Raw genomic sequence first — 20200 nt, forward strand, 5'->3', positions numbered from 1 at the left:
TATGCTAAATGATAAATTTGTTAAATAGCAATTAGAATCGATAGTAGATTAATTAGGATTAGCCCATGTGGGAAGACCAAACAGATAGGAGACCAAATGGAAATTCACCATGGTAAATAACTTTCAATTAATTACTCCATAGATTTTGCACAACAGCATAGGAAATACATGAGGGCAATTTCGCCCCCATGACAGCCCAAATCGTCCCTAAAATTCCTTACAAAAATGCATGCTTGGGGCAAATATTCTATCTACCTAAGATCAGTCACAAATAATGTTCAAGATTACTTGGAGAATCTATATTCTAACTATGGCAGAATAATTAAATTTGCTTTTACTGCATAATTGCTTATTTCCCCTAAAAAGTTACCCATAAAATGGAAGAACTAGCAAAAAAAATCTGCAATCGCCCAAATGTGGAAAAAAAGGATAGCCCTAAATTATAACTATTATTTCATCCCCTGTTGCACAAGGATATTAAAAGACAACATAAATTATGGTTATTTGTTTAAATACATGTACCTTTATTCTAATTTATCTATAAACATATATCAGTACATGTAAGTAATAATAATACTTGGTTCATTTATAGCGCATCACACATAGCAGATTGCATGTCCATACACGCTAAAAGTATATTAAAAGTATAAATTAAGAAAAAATTGCTAGGAGACATGAAACGGACATGTACATACAATTCATTATTGGACACTGAGTTTACTGGAAAAAATTATTTAAGTGTTGAAATGAATAAGTATATCTTAAAAGAGAAACTTTGAACTTATCTAAGTTACTTTGGTATCTCATGGAATCAGGAAGTGCATTCCACAAAGTAGCAGAGGCGTGTGAAAAAGAATGTTCACCGTATGACTTAGTTGAGATGAAAGGCACAATGAACAATGCTTTTGAGCTTGATCTGAAAGTATGGGAAGGACGGTATTATGAAAATAATTATGTTAAATATGAAGAGACAATATTGTAAATGCATATTCATAATTCATTCAGGAGACAACAAATTCTACAGTAGAAAATTCAATTACAAAAATGCTACTTGATAAAATATTTTACTAAATACTATCAATATGTTACATGGATACCGTTCCAAGAAAAGGAATAAATAAATATGAATACAATTATTGTTAAAAATGGATTTAAACACACAATTTTTTTTAAGGGTAGGGAGCATTGATCCACTATATTGGTCTACACATATATGACCACAGGTTTTCAAGTGTCAACTAAACAAGATTAATTCATTTGTCAATCATATACTATTTCTCCTTTAACAGTTTTAATTTCCATCTGTTATATTCTATCAACTACTTTGTTACAAAACATTGTTGTAATAAAATTAAATAGCATATCATGTAGGTTCCTGATTATGCCGCTTATGATAATATTCCTATTAAAGAGAAAGAACCAAATATCACAGCACAGGACAACAAAAATAAATTTGATATATTAAGATGCATTCCTGAATTTAATGCAGTATGAAATACAACCTCCAGCAAGTCTTGAATGGCTTTGCATGTGGAAATAATTTTTTGGGTAAAATCTCAATATTTTAAAGCCAGCCTCTAACATTGAGATATAAAAAATATCACTTGAAATTGATAAAATTCACTTTACAAATTAAAACATCATGCTTTGATAAAAAAAACCCAAGAGGCGTTTTACTAATCAATGCATACATCACACTATTGCAAAATATACATAAAATTATTATTTACACATTGCATACTAAAATCAAATCAAAGCACCGTGAGCCTTGTCTCACAAAACTTTATATAAATAATATGAATGATTAATGTTAAAAGCTTCTGATCTCGATAGATTTGATTGGTGGAGAGTAGATTGGTCATAGAGAAGAAGTTGTTTCTAGTTTAATGAAGCATAGGCTGTCTCTTTATTTCTTCTCAGCTGCTTCACAGGACGGCATGTTATCACATCAATAGGGCATTGGTAACAAGGACGGAATGCTTTGAAATCTATCACAAGTCAAGTTCAACAGTACAGTCACATACATTTCAATTTTCAAAATTATAATTTAACAAGTATCTTCTATGACAATGGATTTATGGATTATCAGGATTGAATAGTACTTTATGCAAAACAGCATCCAAATAATAAAAAGTGTTCCAGACAGAATTCTTCAGTAAATGCCTACATTCAAGGTATTAAAATAAATAAATTATATCAAAATACAGTAGGAATGAAAAGGGGAGATTGTGTGTTTGTGCAAGAGGGAGAGAGAGAGGGAGGTGGGAAACCTTGAAGCAAACATGTCAAGGTTTCAATAAATCCTGATTGAAAATAATATAGTATGTAATTTCTTAAAGTTATAATTATTTGGTAGTATATGGACACTTCGATTTGGATGAATTGATGGTACCATTTTGATGAGGTGCCAAGCTACATGTACTGCCCAACATCTTGATGATGAAAGTTATTTTCCTCCAAAGCTTTGATCAATGACACATAATCATGTTCTGTGCATTCTCTTTTTATGCTTAGAAAAAAAAAAGATGGAGGGTGCCCTTCTCCCTCTCTCTTGATTTTCTGTGTGTCATCGTCAGACAAAATGAATTCAAAATGTTCTCAAATTCATCAAACCGTTGGCCTTTCTTTGCTCATATAAGAAAAATAGAGTGTACCCCCCCTAAACCCCACTGCTTACTAATACCATGGGTCCATGCTAACACACACAAGGCATTCTATAAGTTTAAAAATTGTGCATCACATTACTTAAAATGAACAAAATATAAAACATCCTTCCTTAGACAAAACTTTCCTGACATGTTTTTTTTCCTAAGCAGATGTACCTTCAATCCTAAAAAATAGTACAGATTTAAAAGCTTGTAGTCATAGCGAGCCTTGTCGGAGCAAATGATAAACCATCCCTTCAGGAAACCCAGGAACACATCATCCACAGAGCAGATTTTCTACTGCTGCTAAGACCATTCATTATAAAAACAATAGAATACTAGTATTCAAATACTTAAAGAACAGGGCCCTACAAAATATCATTGCATGTTGAAAAGACAAAGCCCTACAATCCAAAATGTAAAATTATTATGTCTTACATACAAAATTTGAAAGAAAACAAAAATTACTTGAGACCAGAAAGAATACCGGTAGATTGGACTCCAACTCCCACCCCACACCTTGTCTAAGACACAAGAGCCTGATATCCTAATTGTCAAAATGCCTAGAGTATCATATCTTTTATAATCCTGACCTCCAATGAATAATCTTGTTGAAAACTAGTACATAACATTGAAATTCAAGAATTCATAAGGTCAACCCTCTGCCAACAAAAAGAACATAATTTTTCTTTAATTCACTTTCTACTTTCTTTGTGCATCAATTTCTTTAGATCTATTATTATTCATCTCATTTTTATTCTCATGGCTATTTTCCTCTTAAGATTTCAAAGAGATGTTTTGATCAGGAAAATATTGAATACTGCAAAAGGGAGTGCCCAAAGTCATACAGTATGTTCAAGCTTGTTTTCCAGTTGAAGTCACTTCCAAATAATCCATATTCCACAAGCTTTCTTAATAATTAAGTCCAAAAAAAAGTGTAGATAAATGTGCTGGTGACAAGTTTTCGCTTCGGGAAGATCTTTGATTTGTGAATTGTTCTGGAACCTTCAGTGCCCAAGACACTGACGAAGTTTAAGGATGAAGTTTCTCAAGCTGTTAGCTTCAACTTTAGGTTGAAAATGACTTCAAGGCCATCCAAAGGCCCACACTATTTCATAATACTCATCAATGTTCCATATGAGAGTGTGCACATCACATATTCACAAAACATTGTTGTCACATAAATAGTTTCCTCAAGTCAAAGTGTAAGTTTCCCAGTAAAGCTTGCTCCAATATTATTACCCTGATTACACCATGTTCATGAAAACCGCAATAAGTAATCTGAGTCTTTTTTGGTTAAATGATGACTATCTGTGTTTGAGAAGATCTGTTCTGGCAGCTACTAGGATCTTGAAAGCTTCCTCACTTCCTGGTGCTACATTCTTATCAGGGTGAAGCAGTATAGCCAATCTCCTGTAAGCTCTGTTCACATCATCCCTGAAATAAATAAATATATTTATTAATAGGTGAACCAATTTGTATCAGGGCATTAATGAAGTATTAATAGCTTACCACAAGTATTCAACCATCAATATATAATGTGGAATTTTATATTACGACACACACTGTGTAAAAGGAATAGTTGGTTTGATGTTATTGTCTCTCTCCCTGTCATCTGTGATGAGCATATATTCCATTTTATAAAATCAAGCAAAACTTTGAAATGACACAATTTTCTTGTTTTACTCTTTATTTTCATAAGGGGAAGTCTGCCCCTACATTAAAGTTGATTTGAATAAATCAAGGTCAAATCAAACAAGTTCAATGATGTAAATTTTACCATAAATTGGATGTAGAATAAACAATGACATTTTAAAGTTTTGCTGAATTTGTCAAAACAGTTATGTTTCAATATATTTTCAGCATTATGCTTGTTTTGATTTTTCACTTTTTATTCAAACCTACTTTACGTTGGGGTGGACTTGACCTCGCCAATTTTTTTGATAAATAATCAACAGTCAATTATAGTTCTTACTTTGATGCATTATGGGGCAATCCCAGCCTCTCAAAATTATTTTTGCTTGTCTTCAGCCTCTGTATTGCCTCAACTTGCTCTTTGGTGTAACCTAAAGTGGTCGTGATACGTTCTGCTCGACCTCCATTCTCAAATGCTGTCAGAAGCCCCTGGTATAGAGCCTAGTATAGCAAGCACAAAACATATTCTCAATAATGTCACTAAACAACTGTTATATTATTATACACAGAAGCCTTATTTGACCCATTTTCTTTCATCAAGTTAATTTTTTTTGCATTTTGCTTTTCTTCTGTGTGCTGCATTCCTCCAATAATAGGGGATTTCTGTGCAAACATTGTTACAAATTACAATATTGACTTCAGTACAATTATTCACTTGGGTAAGACTAAAATATTGTGATCAACGCGTGCAATCAATTATCATGCTTTAGCAATATTATGATGTAGCAATGATTCTTTTAAATTTAATTATAGAGTCAACTTAAAAAAAATTCTCTGCCTACTTCTTAATTTTTGTGATTGCAAGGTGAATGCCAAGTACGACATACTACTCAAGAGCAGCAAAAATCAATACTGAGTAAGGGGTAATAGACTAAAACAAACACTTGTGACTATTTCCCTGTAACATGTATTAATTAGACAGAGAATAAACTGTTTCTCTGAATATATTCATCTGAACTCAAAAGCAGTAAATTAATCAATTAATCTTTAAATGTAGAGTAATAAAAAAGCTACAATTAAATCTAACTGATTTTAAATAAACGAAGCTAACTACTTCTGTAAGATCACAACAAATAAAGAGCATCAAATCCGCTTTTGGGATTTAGTAATTTTATATTCCTTTTAAAAAATCTATCTATATATCTAAATACTGTATTGTATGTATGAAGGAAATAAAGCAAACTTGAAAAAATAAATGAACTTAGCTTTTCATAGCTATGAAGATTTTTTTTAAGATAAAAATATCAGAATGCGGAAATATAAAAATCCAACAAATCTAGTAAATATTGAGACAACTTACGGTGAACATCTCTGAGACTCCATCCCCTGTGAGTGCTGATGTCTCAAAGTAACGGAAACCCTTACTGTCTGCCCATAGTCTTCCTTCGGTCTCATCAACAACACGTTGCATACTCTTATCAGTCTGCCAAAAAAGAAAACAAGAATATAATATTCATCCTCCAGCTGACTTAATATAAAGCCAACAATCTAGACATCCCAGCATTTGTCATCATCTTGACCATCCTCTATACGGTCCACTGTCTACAAAATGAACAAATTTCATGACTTTCCATAACTTTTTTTTGCTCTAGAAAACTCCCAGACATGTTTAGTATGAGCATTAATTATCATTAATGTGAATGGGTACCCGATAAGATTAATCTCTTGACTGAACTCAGTGCCAAGGATGTAGTCAAGGCTGGTAATTCCAATTCACGATGCCGCTTAAGAAAACCTTCTCCAATAGACCTTGTACATGTGACTCAGGCCAAGGCCGGCAAAATCTGGCCTTATCCCTATAAGTGAGTGTAGGTAAATGTCTGGGTTATAATAGTTGCACTTTGTATCATCTTGCAAAAAGCAATACATAAATCCAGCTTTTTCTAATACTAATATTAACTCAAATAAAACAAAATTGAAATGAAAAGAATTTCTGTTTCTGATATTTTATTAGGTCGTGTCCATTTATCTTTCAGAGCACAATTGTTGGTTAAATGTTTTGGGGCCAGAAGGGTTAAGAAATAAATACCTTGTTTGCACAGACACAGAAGACAACCCTTTCCATCTCAGTCAAGTCAGCCATCTCTCTCTTCATCTCAGCCAGCCAGGAATCTAAAGCTTCAAAACTTGACCTGGATGCAACATCATAAACCAGTAGAGCACCCTGTGTGTCCTTATAAAACTCATTTCTAACCTAATAAAGATGAAAACATCAAATATCTGAGCTAATGCATTAACACATATTATTTTGTCACTTATAAAAAAATACAAAAGATTTAATTACCCAAGAACGATTGTTGGAGACTTGGGGTCATTCATAAATTACTATATCATTATTTGAAGCACTTATTGGTAATTGATCCATATCCACATAGTGAATTATTCAAGATTTGAATCTTTCCTTTCACTTACCCCCCCCCCCCCAAACTACATTCCCTATTCCAAGCAATGAATTGATCTCTCTCCCTCTCTACCCACCCTCTCTATTCGGTTCAATTTTGTGTGTGCAAGGGTGTGTGTGCATGGGTGTGTGTGTGTGTGCATCTCTCTTTCTCTCTTTTGGATGTCATTGACATCCACAGTATTCCTGTAGAGTGGTATTAAAGAGAAGAGGACATGGAAATTGGAAAGAATGATGTTGACTGACCAACATACCTCGTAAAATATAGGATGTCCAGCCATGTCAAAGATATTCACTTTCAGATCTCTCTCTTTTACAGTCACTCTGAGTGGAAAAATTTAAAGTGAGTTGAAAGATTACACAAATCATATATAGTTAAGTCTAACCTTAAAGCCTCTTTCAGATATGGCAAGTCAAAGCTCAGCAACAAGGCTCAATGGGATATCTACAGTACAGAGGTCTCAGTACTACATTGTAAATATTGACACAATGTACAGACTTGAAGTTAATATTTGTTGATTTTATATTGCAATAATTACATTTAAATTCACTCATGATCTCATCTGAATATCATTATTTATTCAATTCCAATAAAAATACAAATACTATATAATTCTTTCAGAACTTTTGAAAACTTGAGCAAATTAACAATTCAAAATATAAGATTCCAATAAGTATGATACAAAACAGTACAAGATACAAGAAAAATAAAAGGAAAGAGAAATTGGGCAGTCATAAAAACCAAAATAAGATTGTCATGACAACCATCCTTGATAAACAAATTATATTGCATCAGAATCAAATCCATAGTAGTAGGTTGAGTATATACATGTATATAGTTAAGGTAATGGGCAAATAATAGTTATATTACAAGTGTATTTAGCTAAATAACTTTACAAATGAGTGAAGTGATTCATTGAATCATATGAATAGGCTTGAAACCATAGGTGGCGGAAGCAGGGGGGGATGGGGGGGGGGTCCTGTCCCCCTAAATTTGGGGTGGGGGGATGGTTCCCCCCTAAATTTTTTGTTGATAACCTTGTTTTTTTTTTTGCTTGTCAACAAATTTTGTGAATCCTAGCCATGTTATGCAACTCCATGTATTCCATATCAACCATTTTTATTTATTGGGATAAGAATGTACATCACATGATTATAACTTTCCATTTTATCATAAAACAAATTTATGATTATAAAATGGACAATCATCAAATGATATTATCATGATACCAGTGCAATTATGAGTTTCCCAAATCAATACTTTTCTCATATTGATTGAAGTAATATTACATATTGTACCTTTGTTACTTTGAACTGAAAATAAGGGTTAACATTTTTTATTGTTAGAAATCAAGGCCTACTCACTTTGTGACACCGTAATCAATTCCAATAGTGGCCAAGTACTTGCTCACAAACCTTTTCTCACAGTATCTTTTGATGATGCAACTCTGGTCACATAAAGAATGAAACAGGTAGATAATTAATAAGACATACTATTAAATTTGTGGGTACTCAATTAAAACAATTCAGTTCAACATGAGATAGCCCTTTTTTATAGTGTGTGCACTGCGCATTGTAACCAGTAGCAAAAGGCACTATATAAAATGACTACCGTATTGAATTGGATCATCTAAACAAAACTCTGAAGCAAGACAACGTGTATATGGAATGCTTTATACAGATTACAAACATGTATTTTAATTCAATTCAATTCATTTATTCTTTTCCATTAAAAAACATCAAAATATGTACAGTTGAAACACACATGTTATACAAAAAAACAAATCTTAACATAAGCATAGTTAATTAATATTGTAAGTGATAGAAATCAGCTTTTAAAAAGCTTGTAAATGGCAGGAGTCCAAAAGTTAACAAAATACAAATATAATAATGATAATAATAATATTAGATGGCGCATGTATTTGAATTCAACGTCTTGCCCCCCTGTCCCCACCCTGCCCCCTGTCCCACTCCCCCCCCCCTTACCCCATCTCTCTCTCTCAAGTAGAATTCAAAATTAATATAGGCTAAAATTGAAATGAAATCAATATGATAACAAATAAACTAAGATTTTTTTTAAATTATGCATCATACAGATTCTCCACACAGAATGCAAATGGACATCTTTCCTTGAGCTGAAAAAAATTGATTTTTCTTCATGATGTAGTTCATGCAACAAGGCAAGTTACATGTAGTTTACATTTTTAATAAAGGTCTATATTAGGTGATATGCCTTGGGTAGTGTCACCTGCATTATGCAAGTCAATGTAGCAGGAGTGTTCAACTTTGTGATAATGAAATATCACACATTTTTTCTTTCTGATTACCCTTTGAATACCTGCCATAATCAATAGGGGACCCGAGCCATTTACTAGCCTCAGTGCCTGTATACATGTATGCTCAAAAAGTGAACTTTAAACTGTAGATTTAATCTTAAGTTTAGTGAAAACATTAATTCAACTTAACTTTGCTTGATTGGTGTGAGTGACTTTTGTGTGAATTACACACAGATTTCCTATGATTATCATTGCCAGCATTCAGTGTATATCTTGACTGTCTTCAATTGCATAAATTTTCATTTGGCTATGCCTAATACCAAAGGATATAGTAGACAAATTATTTTGGGATTCTTTAAAAAAACTTCTGACAAAATCTAAGGTGAAATTAGTTTACTAGCTTTGCCAGATCGGCTGGTGCGAAACTACATTAACACCAATTAGCACTCTTAACTTGTCATTGACACTAGAACTTCAAATCCTATACAGTACATCAGCGTGGAATCTTGTACTAGCACAATCAGCTACGCTTGGGCACCAATTTTCTCTGTATTTACCTGCATACGTATGTCATCGATGATCGAGTAAAAGGTCATTGTGTTAGACAGCGTGGGAATTGCAAGCAAGTGATCCTAAGTTCTGGTAAGAATTTTTTTTTTTTTTTCCATTTCTGATTCATATACTTTTTTTTTATTTTAAAAATATAATCACGGAGTCCTCAAGATTTAGCCCATGGCCCTGGGAAGCGGGGGTGCTGAAGCACTGGGGGTGCTACGTGTATAGTCAGCACCCCCTGGACTGGTCCTGGAATTCTGGTAGGTGTGGAAAATGACCAACATTTTGTGTTGAAACCCCCCCCCCCCTTTTTTTTTTGCTTGTCAAATTTACTTTGGACAGTCATCAGAACCTACACTTAAAAATTCGTGGCAAGGCCAAGATAGTCCCCAGTCCAGGGCCCAGCTGATCTAGGATTCGAGCCTATTCGATTAACACATCATAATAATAATATACTGATTTAAATAGCACAGAAAAAATGTGCATATATTCTACTGCGCTGCAATTAAGAGCTTGTGAACCAATCTAGAAAAAGGGGAAAAGGAAATTTACATGTATGGGAATTATTTAGATAGGTTTTTAGTCTAAGTTTGAACATTTCTACTGATGGACAGGATCTTATTACATATGACAAACCATTCCATAACTTTGGGGCTGCACAGGCAAAAGCACTATCTCCCAAAGTTATCTTTGTATTTTGAGTGAAGGAGCAAATTATCATGAGAACTGTGCAGGTTATAGTGTGTATGCATGTGAACTTTTCTTTGTAACTAAAAAAGATCAGAAATATAGCTGGGCCTGGGAGCTTGGCCATTTAGTGTCTTGTATACGATTAACAAAATCTTGAAAGATATTCGTTGGCAAACTGGAAGCCAGTGGTGCATATCTTTTAAGACAGGGTCATCCTTGAAAATCCTGGGGCCGATTGCACGAAAGGGTCTTTGCAAGGACAGTCTTTTGTGTCGCCCATTTTTTATGATGCGCCATGTGAAACGCATTTCAAATAAATTATCTGCAAACATATTTTACTCGTCCGTTAAAATAAACAAAATATTTGTTTATAAAATGATGTGATATCTCATGAAATTGTATAAAATTTGATTTAAAAGCAAGCTTACGAATTGTATTTGTTTATCATAAATTTCAGAAACACTCCGCTTATAGCGCATCATAAAAGATGGGCGACACGAAAGACGGTCCTTGGAAAGACCCTTTCGTGCAATCGGCCCTAGGTTGACTACAAAGTACATGTACAAATCACTTAATCAGCCGTGCACACACACACTCCTAGTACCATTCTGTACTCGCTGATTTGAGACGAGGGAAGCCCATAAGATACAGCAAAGTCCTGTTACAATTAATATAAACGAGCTATTAAAAGCTGAAAAATGTGAAAACCTTGATTTACTCGAAATCAACTTTTAGTGCAAGAGTTTTCAAATGCCAATGATGACAGCGACAGATCTGCCTTGGTGGTTTGTTTTTGTGACAGCCTATTCCCCCCACACGGATCGTTATGGGTGGGACACAATGACAATGATTGTTGTTATACCGGTACATACATTGCTACAAACCTTTCCTGTTTCTGCGTTCCCCATGCTGATGATTTTTACTCTAATGGCGCGTTTAGAACCCTTCTTTTCCATGTCAGCGAAAGCAGTTGTCCTCTTTCTTTGTAAAAGAAAAATCAATCAGATCATGGAACACCTATATAGTTGAAGTAGGCCTAGTCTACATTTACTTTCTCCATCAAATCGCACGAACTGACGTTTTGGCGTCTCATATTGCCATTGGCGATAAATTGCGAGCGTTTCAAGATGACGATCGAGACATGTACCAGTACCACTCCACTCCACTCTCGACTCTCGACCACGGTTCTGGCAGTGGCGTAACAGGCGGGGGGGGGGGGGGGGCAGGGGGGGGGGCAAACTGCCCCCTGGCGGATTTCACCGGGAAAATTAAAAAACGGGAAAAGGAAAAAAGGGAGGGAGAAAGAAAGGGAAAGGGGAAGGAAAGGGGAAAAGGAAAGGGAAAAGGGAAAAAGAAAACGAAGCAATTTTTTTTTAGGAAGGAATTAATTAAGCGGGAAAAGGAACGAAAGAAGAACATTTGAGAAAGGACAAATAATTCCGAAATAGGCCTATGTAATGCAATAGCATGATGGGAAATAAATCAAAAGATGACAAAGTGGCAAATAATAGCGCGAAACGAAGGTATAATGGAATTAGTCAAAAGCTCAATTGGAAAACATTAAAGAAATGGGACAAGAAAAAAAAACTTATTAACACGACCGGGCTGCCGAGGATTAAAGGTAAGGAGCGGAAAGAAAGATGGACAGTGTACAACATTGTGCTATAAGCTTGCTAAAATTTATGCAAATAAGCTACCGGGGCTTTCTCCCAGACCCCACGCAGTAGGGGCTCTTCATCTATAACATTCAAACGGCTCTATAACGCCCCCCCCCCTGTAGGGGCTTCCTACATTAAGCCTTATGTTCAATCACTGGCATATAGGCGCGGGGGGGTCTTGGTTCCACACCCAAGAGGAAATAATAATAGGAGACAACGTATAATGTGTTGCTGAATATAATGGAAAAAAATTATCACATAATTAGAATTTAATTTCAATAGGCACTTTTTTTGCAGCTCGCTTTGCTCGCTGGCGACTTGTTACAAATTTTTCCACATTGCTTTGTTTTGCCCCCTCAAAATATTTGGTTCATTACGCAACTGGGTTGAATAAATGTGTTGTGTAAAAGCTATATTCTGTAATACAGAATCCGTGTTGATGGGTGGGGGGATGACTGAAATATTTTGGCATTTTTTTTGCAATCATGTTTTTAGATATGCAAGGAATTGTCATTGATATGTCCACAGTGGCGTACCGTGGGTGACGGCATTGGGGGGGGGGGCACCAGCAAAATTTTTGAATCACTGAGTGAGTGCGCTAGTGAGCGCGCGAAGAGCGCTCAGTTGCCAGTTATACTGACCTAATAGAGACATTTTAAGGACAGTGGGTGATTTCAAGTCCGGTGTTGGCCTTGGTGTTGGTGTTAGTGTTGAAATTTGGATTGCTTCCCCTAGCTCCAAAACTAATTCAGGTTTTGTAAAACTTGTCCAGATCACATGATTGACATCTCAACAACTAGTGAATGACTTTTCGGGACCATCTTGATGTTATTTTTGGTGTTATAATCGTGTAAAAATTGACCTAACACCAACACCAAAAGGTCAACACTGAACTTGAAATCACCCAATGTCATTAAACGGATATGTATCTCTCTGATCAAATAATGCGAGCGCGAAGCACGAGCTGATTTTTTTTATATTCACACCTAAAAAGGGACATTATAGTCAAATTTGTGTAATCATGATAGGTACCTGTCTCGCTAAACAATGCGAGCGCGAAGCGCGAGCTGAGAATTTAGATAATTCAGACCTGGAGTGGGGCATTCTAAGGTTTCTTTGTAGGAATTAACTATAGGACCATACGTATTTCATTAACCAAATGATGCGAGCGCGAAGCGCGAGCTGAAAATTTTTGATATTCAGATCAGAAGAAGGGACATTTTAAGGACTGATTTTAGGAATTCATGAAGAGCAGACATATCTCACCAATCCACTAATGCGAACGTAATCACGGACAGGAAATTTTTCATATATACGAAGACCTTAACATGGGGCAATCACTTTTTGAGTCATGAAAAAGAAGCATATGTCACTACATAAAACAATGATAACTCAAGTGCTAGGAAATATATTTGGTTTATATTGAATTGAAAACGGGATGTTTTAGTACAACATGATTATATATCTCGTTAAGCAGACAATGCGAGCACCAGGAACAATAAAGACGTAGGCTCTGGGCAAATTATGTTTCATAAAGTTATGATAAAAATGTTTCTTATGTAATGTAACATAGCATAATTATAATATAATATAACATTATAATGAATAATATTTTCTTCTTTACCACTACGTTTCTCTTCCTTTCTCCCTCTTTTCTCTTTTTCCCCCTTTCCCCGTTTTTTTTTGGTCAGCCGATGGGGGGGGGGTGATGTGCCCCCCGTAATTACGCCACTGTATGTCCATATGGCAAATACCCCTCCAATATTATTTTTTTTACCCCACGATGGTTTAATGGTTTTTAGAGATTACATTCAAATTTTTTTGACATTCCATCTTATTCCCTTCCCAAAGACCCCAACATTGATAAATTGGAAGAAACGGGGGTTTATCTTTAATGTTATAATAAGGACATAAGTATTTCGTTTGGAAATGGTGAACTGGCTCTTTATTTGCATTTTATGATTCAATCGTTGTTTCATTTGTTAAGCGGTATTTTAGGAAGAATTTTCACTAATAAAACAATTATCTCTTGTGAATTTTTTTTCTTTTCTTTCGTAAAAAGTGGGGGGGGGGGATGTTTGTACAGGCCATCCACCCTCCTCGAAAAGTGGGGGGGGGGGATATATCCCCCCCATCCCCCCGGGATTTATGCCAGTGGCTGAAATCATTGAAAATACATTGAATCGATCTGGCCTATCAAATTTCTGGCTTCATCAATGCAGTGGATTGAGTGTAAGAATTGTCATGAATACGTCAATCGAGGACGACATTTATTGCCAGGACTGGAATACAGCTGTTTTTTGAAAAAATTACAGAATATTTAAAAGTAACCATGAATATGAGAGTATATATAAGAAAGACGCTATTACACTTTCTAAATTCAGATGTAGATCACATGCACTGTTACCAAAGGTTGTTTTGATGCTAACATCCCTCATTCTGAAATGCAGTGTACACTTTGCCTTTCTTCGATCTGACTTAGGAGACGAATATTTTTTTTATAAAGACAGAATGTTATTGCTAACACAGAGTATACGCCGTGCATTGAAGTGTTTTAGTCATGTAAAAGCTTTTTGATATATACTAAAAAACTGGGCGTCCTTTAAAAAGAGTAGCTAAATTTGCTCACCTCATTATGGTGGAATTTAGTCACAAACCAAAGAAAGATGATTGTACTCTTAGTTCATGTGGTAGATCTACTTCTACTTCTACATGTAGTTCAGTTCGTACCCGAAGTGGTATGTTAGTGAAACGACCAGTTCGTTTTCTTGTGCACTTGTAAATAGATTGTAGAGCATGCAAGATAATATTGGGAACCAAGTATGTATAATATGACATGGCTCTAAATACCTTTAATTTGACATCACTTTAAAGTCGAAGAGTAAAACTTACCACATAATTTTATTTCGCTTTAAAATTAGAAATTAATCAATTGTACAAAAACTTGTTACCTCCACTGAAAACAAACACTTTCAATTTACGACATATAATGCAAAACAAAAAATTCAGAACAGTGCACTCTGACAAGGTTATTAAATAAGTACCATGGTAAATAGATTTCCAATTTGTGTAATGAATGTGCAATATTGTGTTATTTATATTTTTGTATCAATTTTAACTCCATTTTTAACAGCACATATGTAATTTTAATTTGTTTATTAATTGTTAATCTTAATAATTTTGATTATTTTTATATATTGGCATTATGTAAACATGTACAATTCAGTTTGTGACTGCTAATCATGTTTTGCAATAAACCTGAATTGAATTGAATAATGTGTTATATTATATTGATATGAAGTTATGACTGTTTGCAAACATTTATATGCATACATTGTTTTGGCAGCTCGAGCTAAAGCCGGGGTAATAATAATGATAATAACATCGCGCCTCGGAATAGAATATTTCTAGATAGATGGCGCTATATAAATGCCTATTATTATTATTATTATTATTATTCTATAGTTTGTTATATGTTGTTTATATGTTTAACTCAAGAGAAGGGTCGATAGAGTGAATAAGATCTAATTTTAACTTTAAACTAAAGCGTGAATCTATCTTTAATATACTGCATGCCAAAGTGTTAAATTTGGCCTAATTTTGCATTCTAAATTGTAAACCGCGCGGTAGCTCCACTCCCGCGTTCTGACAAGAACTATTCAGGCGTTCCCCTCGACAAGCGTTTGCTATAGGGACCTATACCAGTATACGCCTTCTCAAGTTCTCATGACCGATCTTATTTATAAACTCAACTTGTAGGACTGTATATCTAATACTCTAATATCATTGATGACAAAAATTTATTTCGTATGACTATATGTTTACAAGAAATTAAGATATTTTTAAAATAAAAGAAAATGTTTATATGAAATAACAAGTATGCGAAATGAAACACATTTCTACATTGGCTTTATTTCAGAGCCGTTTAAATCCGCTAAATCACCAGAGTGTGGAATAAAATTCATCAATGAATTATTTTAGATATGGTTATAATTTTGATCATAAACCAATTTAAAAAATTATACTGGAGTGGAAAGGGGAGAGGTCATATCCAGGCATCTTTGTGGATTGAGCGGGGGAAATTGGGATCATGTAGGCCTATATACCTGCATATACTTCAAGTTAAATGTATATAGATCAATGTTGGTAATAAAACATTTAGTACAGCAATATTTGCCAAATCTTTTCGATGTTATATCTATTTTTAATAGGAAACTGCACTAAATAAGGCAACAATCCAAATATTATTTAAAATGTGAATGAGATTTTGTAAAAAAAAAAATTAAATGCTGCATCATCTCTGAATATGATCTTAATGATTACTCATAATTTTTATTCTCTGCAATATTTTCCTTTTCATTTGCACCATTGTCCTATTCTGACACGTGTTTTAAATTCATATTGTGGCCTGCATTCACCTTATTTCCGATAATCATAATCCAACATTTTGCCATTCTCATCTCTACTCTAACCAGTGAGTAAATGAGTTTTCGATAAAACAAATATTATTTGTTGAATCCTCATTCACTCGTCCTGATATAAGTACTTTATTTATTTTTCTTCTGAAATTTCACTTTGTTATTGATAAGTGACTCTATATTTTCCTCTAATATGCCCATTATTTTAAAGGTCTGAAGCAACTTTAGCAAGGCTCACTCACTACACTCGCTCGCCGCAAGTTGTCCCTCCCATATACTTACATATACCCCTTGAACGTTTTGGGACACCGTTCAGTCTCTCCAAACTACTGAAAATTTGCTTGCTCGCTTCGCTCGTTCGTATACATTGAAATGCACGGGCAGCCTAAATGTAATCTAATACTTTATGACAACAAAATAATTACAACTGCTCAGTGTAAAAATGGCAGAGGTAAAATTGCAGAGGTAAAAATGGCAAAGGTAAAAATGGCAGAGGTAAAAATGGCAGAGGTAAAAATGGCAAAGGTAAAAATGACAGAGGTATAAATGACAGTGGTAATAATGGCAGAGGTAAAAATGACAGAGGTATAAATGGTCAGTCTTAAACCCCCATGCCAAAAAATAAAAAATCCCCTCCATGCATACAGTACATTAAATAAGAAAGGTTCTGAGAAGAAAATTGGAATTATAATGTTTGACTAATGGAAAAGGTAACATTTTAAAATGATACTGTAGATCTTCTGCACCAAATTGATAACAAGCTTGAGCTCGTATTTCTTATTTTTCTGGACTTACATGCACGACCGTCTCATGTCAAATCGCTCTTCTAATATTCAAATTTGAAGCACACTTTTGGATCCCAAGTATTATACTTCATTCATTACAGGGGAAATTCACACTAACATAAAGTTTATCGTAGAAACAGCAGAAAATAATTAAAATGATATTGGTGGGGGTTTAGGGGATCCATCAAAGATTTAAAAAGCTATTAGAATGTTACATTTTAACGGTGATGTCATTTCCGAGCAGTTTTTCCCACATATGGTGTGATAAAAATATAAATGAAATGTCATTTTCTTAAAAAAAAAAGAAAATGGTTTTTATTGTACCTTAAGTATATCAACATACAAATTATTTCACATCCGCTCCTGAAAGAATTTTTTTGGCAATCATGAACCACTGATTAAAAAATTGAAAAGTATATATTTTGGTGCATAAAATACGGGGCAGCTGCTAGTATATGACATCACAGATCAAAAACTCAAACTTCTAATAACTTTCTTAATCTTTGATGGACTTTCCGCAAACCACCAATATATTTTTCTGCTAATTTTACAGTAAACCATTTGTCAGGGTGAATTTCCACTTAAAAATAGGTCGATAGAATGGTACCTAAGAAACACCTATAAATTTGAACCCCTGATTCGCTACACATTTCAAATTCACGCGGTAACGGCCGTTACCATAGAAACTAGTTTAGGAACCTGACATCCACTTGGACTAGGTGCAATGATGTATTGCTCTGAAAAAGTGAACACTAGTTGCTATTATTATAAATCATTTACATTAAACTACATGCGTATCATATCAATATCTATTCGGATCCATTATGATGTTGAAATATAAAAATTACTTTTATTACAGAGCGTTTTGTTATTTTTCGGTTATCCAAGTTATGCAAGTGGTTCAAAGAAATCCCGAACTTGTCTATTTCAGTGTGTTAATGGTAACGCACATTGGTGTTTACATTAAAATGTGTTGGGTATGTATGGGATGAAGTGCTGTTCTACTATACGATCTGGCCAAGATAAATCCTTTCATCAATCACTAATTGAAATCATTTTGGCATGAAAATGTTTGAGTTTAATCATATCAACGATAAAGTATAGACCTAAAATGATGACAAAAAATCCATATAATATCAAATCAGTTCATAATACTCATTTCGTCGAAAGGAGTCCATTCAAGTTCAATAATTATGACTGATATTAACCGAAAAGGCTCTGTCTTCAATGTTGATGTAGCATGCCATGATCTTTATCTCTGTCATTTATGCCTCTGCCATTTTTACCTCTGCCATTTTTACCTCTGCCATTTTTACCTCTGCCATTCTTACCCGGCACCAATTACAACAGCAAACACACACACAAAATGTGATTCAGTAGATGATACTACTTAGACTACTATGGCCTAGGATACTACTGCTCTTACACTTCTACTACTATACTACTACTACTACTATTACTATAATATTACTACATGTTAATTTGCCAGAATGGGAAAACTCCACTTTTCGGAAAGTGGGGATGGAATGTATAATCACACCACCCCACACACACACATACCCTTACACATACACACATTTCAAGGCAGATACGATATTTTTTAAACCATCAAATTATTAATACTATACGGCTAATGCGTGGATTCATTTTTAAATGCGGTAAAAGTGCTTAAATTTGCCAAATTTCGCATTCTAAAATTGCAAAATTTCTCGCGCGGTCGCTCTGCTCCCGCGCTCTAATCTATACAAGGTTTTTGTCATGACAAATCCCCATGCTGCAAGCAAACCTTGATACACTGGCGTGAATGTGGGGGGGGGGGGGCATATTATTATCCTTGCATCTTTGTGGAAGCGGGGGATAATTTGTAACAAAAATATAGGCATACACTATACTTCAAGTTCAGTGTACTGATGACATTATCCCGTTAATGAAACATCAGAGGCAAGTTATCACGGCAATATTTTCCAGACACTTTACAATTTCATCCGTTTATAAAGCAGAATTCAAATCACATTAATTCCATAAAAAATCTAATAAATATTTCAAATATGAATTTTGTTCGAAATTTTGAACGTTGCATCTCCCAATATAATCTTAAAGATCATTCAAAATCTTTCCTTCTGCAATACTTTCCTTTTAATTTGCATTATGTGCTATTTCCAAGTTTTTTGGAAGTTTATATTTTGTCCTGTGATGGCTTTTAATCATTTCATGTACCCTTATTCCCGATGAAATGATCCCATTTATTTTCATTCTTATCTTTAACCAGTGAGCAAATGAGTTTTCATCGAAAAAAATATGGAATGTTTCATACATATTTGCTCTTTGTTTTCGTTTTCCTTTTCTTCTTCTGTTTGATTTTTGATATTCCGACCCAAAGCTTGACATTCTAAGCACTTTTTCTACCCATGCATGAACAGGATCGTAATCTAATTTAACAATGCGAGTGCGAAGATGAAATTTTGATAATCTGACCTAAAATCCCTAAACTTTAGACATTCTAAGCACTTCTGGTAATCATGAGCATGATGGGCATCTAATTACACGTGAAAACATGAGTTTGGCGCCCCCATGTGAAACATGAATTTGGCGCCCCCGCCCCAAGTGAAACATGAAGTTTGGCGCCCCCAGGTCAAACATCAAATTGGCGCCTCAAAGGTCGAATATGATTTTGGCGCCCCCAGGTCGAACATCAATTTGGCCTCCCCAAGGTCGAACATCAATTTGGCGCCTCCATCAGGTCAAACATCAAATTGGCGCCCCAAATGTCGAATATAAATTTAGTAGTGGTAATAGTAATAGTAGCAGTTTTAGGAAACTGTCTTTTCACTCGATAGTTTATGCGGTCGACATATGGTCATGGAATAGGGTGTTTCCTTCTGAAAAAGATATATAGCCTATTGCGACAGAGATCTGTACATTTCTGTAAACAGGATTTCTTGACAATGGATAAAGGGTGAAGTGGTGGAGTGGAAGTAACAATCAATTCAAACTAATAATATTGCAAAATCAAACATGGTTTCCAATTTTCTGTGAATCTATTTGATACCGATGACGTACATTCCGATCTCATATAT

General features: G+C 34.6%; 1 protein-coding gene across 1 annotated transcript; it reads right to left on the reverse strand.

Moving 5' to 3' along the window:
• Window positions 1–494: 494 nt before the first annotated feature.
• Window positions 495–11457, reverse strand: LOC129256169 (dnaJ homolog subfamily C member 27-like). The gene is made up of 7 exons (XM_054894437.2): window positions 11147–11457; window positions 8107–8189; window positions 6996–7065; window positions 6370–6534; window positions 5641–5763; window positions 4621–4781; window positions 495–4082 (listed from the first exon to the last, which is right to left on the reverse strand). Exons 1-7 carry the CDS (start codon window positions 11216–11218, stop codon window positions 3953–3955), a joined length of 804 nt encoding a protein of 267 aa, XP_054750412.1. The 5' UTR covers window positions 11219–11457; the 3' UTR covers window positions 495–3952.
• Window positions 11458–20200: the final 8743 nt, after the last annotated feature.

Source organism: Lytechinus pictus, chromosome 1 (assembly GCF_037042905.1).
Source record: "Lytechinus pictus isolate F3 Inbred chromosome 1, Lp3.0, whole genome shotgun sequence".
Lineage (NCBI taxonomy): Eukaryota > Metazoa > Echinodermata > Echinoidea > Temnopleuroida > Toxopneustidae > Lytechinus > Lytechinus pictus.

What these genes read in the sequence shown, in the direction of transcription:
- LOC129256169 (XM_054894437.2), bottom strand. Translation starts at nt 11,218, where the DNA reads ATGGAAAAGAAGGGTTCTAAACGCGCCATTAGAGTAAAAATCATCAGC. An exon ending in GACATCCTATATTTTACGAG is followed by an intron (nt 6,535 to 6,995) that starts GTATGTTGGTCA and finishes CATCTTTATTAG; the next exon opens with GTTAGAAATGAGTTTTATAA. An exon ending in TCTGTGTCTGTGCAAACAAG is followed by an intron (nt 5,764 to 6,369) that starts GTATTTATTTCT and finishes CTTTTTTGGCAG; the next exon opens with ACTGATAAGAGTATGCAACG.